We start from the raw sequence: 5,021 nt of genomic DNA, 5'->3' as shown, positions 1-5,021 counted from the left end.
TTAAATACATCGTAATCTACATTTTTTAGTGCTAAATGTATAGTCCAAACTGGTAGTCATTGTGTTGAAGAAGAATGACATCCATAGATATATTTCGTTGTTAGGTTACATCCTCTACCTTCTTATTTTACGTAATACTGAAAATTAAAAATAACTCAAGAAATAATACGAATCAATAAAAGATCGACACGCTCATCAATGAGGGATAAACGTGTTTATTATATAACTAATCCATCTTCAATAACTGCATTTTTTAAGATGATGGTAATGCCAGAACGTATGTAGAAGCCTTCCAAAGATCTATCTGCCTCTTGTACACCCTGCAATACATTTATTTATTCCCAGATCATTTCAAATATTAGTGGTTGAAAATATAATAAAATTCCTTTTTTACTATGGTAATGGTACCTCTGAATTGGCAATGACCACGTTCTTTCCAATTCTAGCGTTCTTGTCAATAATGCAGTCCCTGCACATTTCATATCAACTCAATGAGGAATTAAAAAAGCGGGCCGTAGAACGTATCATGGGGTTTTCTTTTTTGGGTGTGGTGTTCATACTTTATTTTCGTATTTTCCCCTATTCCTATCGGTACTCTTCCTTCAGCTAACAAAGATGCAACTTCTTCTTCAGTTTCATAGTAGTCTGCTCCAAGCATCACAGTGTCCTGCATTTTACATTTCATCACGAATCACTGTGTAAGATAAAACTCACGTTTTGCAAGGGATTGGATTGAATACAGTTTGATTTTTTTTGTAAGAAATTCAACTCTATGATAACCATCATGTTACAGAAATTTGATATGTTTATTTTGTATCAAAAAGTATCTTCTTTTAAAATAATGATAATAATAAGCAGTGTTTTATAGTTGAATGACAAATTTTCATAAATATTTTTCTTATCACTATACCATGCCATGCAAAAGTTCCAAGAAATACATACTTTCAAGTGAACGTTAGAGTTAATTCTGGACCGGATGCCGATGACACTGTGCTCTATAAAGCAATTGTTTAAGAAGCTTCCATGTGAGATGATAGAATCTACAATCTGCAAAGGACCCAGATATTGTCTCAACATAAAAAGCAAAGAAAAATTGGCAGGTAACCAGAAGAATGCTCAGCTGGTTTGTTTATGCCAAATGCTGTGTTATTTTAGGCCCATCTACAGCATATTTAGTTAAAAATGAATGCAGATTATTATTTTTTTTTAATTTAAACTTTATTGTATTAGAGTTTAGATTTTATAATAGAGACTTAGATGACTGCAGAATACTACTGACCTTGCTCTGGTCAATCTTTGTAGGTGGCAAGTTTCTTCTTGAAGTAAACATCGGTTTTGCAGCATCATAAAAGCTAAACCTTGGTGGCTGAAAGGTATAAGCAAATATGAGATTCGACTTATGGTGTGCAACATCAAGATCAACAAGATAGAAAGGTCAAATTACAGTTCTAGTAATTTGAGAAAAGTCCTCAACGGTGAGAGAGTAAGAAATCGTAAATGAAAAATGTTTAGTTGCCTTACTTGCTCTGTCAGGGCAAGGTTAGCTTCAAAGAAGGATCTAATTGTCCCAATGTCTTCCCAGTAATCATTGAAGAGATAAGCCTGTGAAAAATTGTTGAGGTTAGCATTATTTTGTGCCTAAATTGCAAGTAGAAAGTTGAAAAAAAAAAATGTTACAGCAGTATCGACAGATAAATTGCATACAAATTACAAACCTTTATAAAGAATTCTTTGGCTGAGGCAGGGATTATTTCTGATCCAAAGTCATTAGCAGTTGGAAAGCGCCATCTGACTTGAACAGATTCAAGCAAAGTCTAATATTTTGTGCTCGACAAAGTCCTTCGAGTTTGTATAAAATTACTAGATTCATAAATAACATTAGATGCACAATACCTTAAAAGATTCAGAAGTATGTCCTTCTTAAAGACATACACTCCCATGGAAGCAATATATGGCTTTTTCTGAGCCTCTTCTTTCGAGAGTCCCAAAATGGTTGTATCTACTGCCTTCAATTTGAATAGAGATGATACAGTTTAGGTTCATCAGAACAATCATTTAAGTTCCTCCAGCGATTTAAAGTTTCTCACAAGGCAATTTTGTATATTACCATGGCCTTCAGGTCCTGTCCTTTAGGCTTTTCACTGAATGAAATTATCCTTCCTTTGTCGTCTATCTTCATTAGACCAAAGTCTGAGGCTCGGCTATAATAAAAGGTAATGTGATTTTTAAATAAATTGCAGGAGTATTATACACTTCTGCTTTCGATTAAAAGAAACATAAATTTGAAGTAATGGTGCTCTTCTCCTTTCTTTACACATTTCTGTATTAGTTTGAACCGTAAGACCTAGATACTCAAGTTTCTGCAAACATAAAAGGTTTGAACTCATTGCATGATCAAGGTCTGTGGGGCTTTTCAGGATCAATGTGTTAAAGTGTTTATATCATTAAATTTACCATAACCCATGAGCTTAAGCTTTTGGGTCATTGATGATTTAACATGGTATCAGAGAAAGAGATTTTGTATTCAAACCACTGCAATGTCATTTTCTCCCCAATTAATATTGATTTCTATTTGTTGTATCTTCTACAAATGTCATGTTCACAAGCGAGAGAAGTGTTACAATGTTCATATAATTAAATTTACCATAACTCAGGAACTTAAAAGCTTTTGGTCAGTTGGTCAGTTGGTGATTTAACGTAATAATATTTTAGCTAACTGTCCGAAAGAAAACATCCCGTTGTCACTCACCTATCGTCCATTGGCAGACAAGAAAGAGTGATATCTGCACCACTTTGCCTATGATTCTGCCAACGTAAAGAAGATGTATCAGAACTGAATGTAAACAACAGATGAAGATTAAGATTAGTTCTTAAATGCCTTTTCAGCCTTACCTGGACAAAATCCATATAGTCCATTCTGTACAAGTGATCTCCAGACAAAATCAACACATCTTCAATATTCTTGCTTCTGGCATCCTGCAGCAGGAAAGGATTATTACCATGTCAGTACTTACATGAAGGTTGGTTATGTCAGATATGACCCCAAGGAAAGTGCATACATATTTTACATTCAATTTCTCCTTTCGTCACTTTGTCTCATCTTTATGTTGAATATTGTATATGAAACAACCAAAATGTGACGAATAATCATTTCTTTATATTCTTCTCAATATCATAATTTGCATTATTTTGCAATTAGATAAATTTTTGTTTACCTCAAAAAGCCAGTGGAATTGTCTCACGGCATCTGCTGTACCTTGAAACCAATTTTTACCAGCCTCCCCTGGCGTTTGAGTGGCTGCAAGAACCTAAGATGTAGCTGAAAGCTTTATAAGTCATATTTGGTTTGGGGAATATGATTGTGGATATATGATTCACTTAATTCTTGAGGGACATGTTTTAAGTGAAGGAAACATACCTCAACATAGCCATCTCCAAAGGTGACTCCACCACTGAAGTTGTAAGCTCGAGCAAGATGCCTATTTAATGATGCTGAATTGAACTGAGTGAGAATATAGACTTTGTTAATTCCACTATTGATACAGTTGCTCATTGGCACATCGATCAGCCTATATGCTCCTCCAATTGGAACCTGTAATGGGAAACCATAAGAAAGCACAGAGCAGCCATTGTAACAAAATCCCACATGGATATATATGAAAATAAAATGTCCCTAAATCCCAATCAAACTGAATGAACCTTAAATGATATATAAAATTGAGTTTAGTAGAGGAAACTTACAGCAGGTTTGGCCCGCCGCTTGGTGAGGGGGAACAGACGAGTGCCGGCTCCTCCTCCCAGAATGATCGCCACCACAGTCCGAGGGTCCCTTTTCTCCATATCTATTTCTCTCAACTAAACAAAGTCACAAGCAACAACACATTAATTATTGCTCCATATCAATACTTTTGAAGGGTTCTCATATAGATTTATGAAGGTCTAACAATCATTCAGTCCCTTGATTCCATTCCGAATGGTATATCACAAGTTTGTTCATACATATACGGATCAGATTAAGCCTGTAAGTTAGATTCAACTGGGACTAGAAGGTGTAGAGTACTAAACAAAGATTCGAACGACTAAATGCCGTAGTAGTTGGCAACCTAATTAGATATATCAGACCAGATCTTGGAGATTAGCGTCCTAGAGAAGAAATTTTATTGAAATATAGAGATAGATCATCGCCAACGCGAAGCAACACAAGGTGTAGTTTCAAATCTCTAAAAATTACCAAATTAAACCTAAGGCATTTCAAAATTCACAACGCAAGAAAAAAAAATCGGCAAGTTCAAACGATGCAGAGTTGTCAACATTACCACGGCGTCGCCAATGGCTACATTAGTCGTGAGAGACATGCAAACACGTCGTCCAACACTCTCAGTAGCAGCAGCCGGTACTCGTTTCGGGTCCTTGAGCTTCTTCCCCATGAATTCGCCATTGCCGAAGTCCACAGATCTCAACTTCCTCCGGACCACCAGTGAAGTGGCAGGTGCGGCGGCCGATAGGGCAATCCGGCAGTCGGAAGAGACGGCCATTTTGAGAAATGGAGGGAAATGGAAAGCTACGTAACGAAGGAGGAGTTATCACATGGAGTGCATGAGAGTTGGAAGGATTGGGGGAAGTTTATCTTTCCTGGATGAATTTCAACCACCAATTATGAATGAAAACTCCATTAAGATTTTGAGCCCTCTCGTTTGATATCGAATTACGAATCGCAGAATATTCTAATGGTTGCCTTCCTTTCTCCACCGCCGAATTGTCCATTTCATGATTCAACTTCTTCTTCAACTGCATTCACATGCTCAATTCCCTTTCTCCTCGTATAATATTTATTAAAGTCACATAATTTCATATATAAAATATCTTCCGATAAAAATTATAACGGAATAGATACGTTCAATAGGTGAGTTTTGACTAAATATTAGATGTTTTTTTATTACGTAGTTATAAAAATCTTTTAATACGTAGTTTATTTTTTGTTTTTTTTTTTTTATTTATTTCACATTAATAGTTTTTATATC

The 5,021-nt window shown here is 35.7% G+C and overlaps 1 protein-coding gene across 1 annotated transcript; it reads right to left on the bottom strand.

Moving 5' to 3' along the window:
• LOC120081564 (glucose-1-phosphate adenylyltransferase large subunit 3, chloroplastic/amyloplastic) lies at window positions 1-4,789 on the bottom strand. The gene is made up of 15 exons (XM_039036566.1): window positions 4,317-4,789; window positions 3,742-3,855; window positions 3,419-3,592; window positions 3,216-3,308; window positions 2,893-2,976; window positions 2,750-2,805; window positions 2,108-2,201; window positions 1,894-2,006; window positions 1,716-1,788; window positions 1,522-1,602; window positions 1,280-1,366; window positions 943-1,047; window positions 561-667; window positions 409-469; window positions 1-320 (listed from the first exon to the last, which is right to left on the bottom strand). Exons 1-15 carry the CDS (start codon window positions 4,533-4,535, stop codon window positions 219-221), a joined length of 1,563 nt encoding a protein of 520 aa, XP_038892494.1. The 5' UTR covers window positions 4,536-4,789; the 3' UTR covers window positions 1-218.
• Between the last annotated feature and the right edge of the window lie 232 nt (window positions 4,790-5,021).

This window comes from Benincasa hispida, chromosome 1 (assembly GCF_009727055.1).
Source record: "Benincasa hispida cultivar B227 chromosome 1, ASM972705v1, whole genome shotgun sequence".
Taxonomy (NCBI): Eukaryota; Viridiplantae; Streptophyta; class Magnoliopsida; order Cucurbitales; family Cucurbitaceae; genus Benincasa; species Benincasa hispida.
This window is presented reverse-complemented; position numbering and strand designations above follow the sequence as displayed.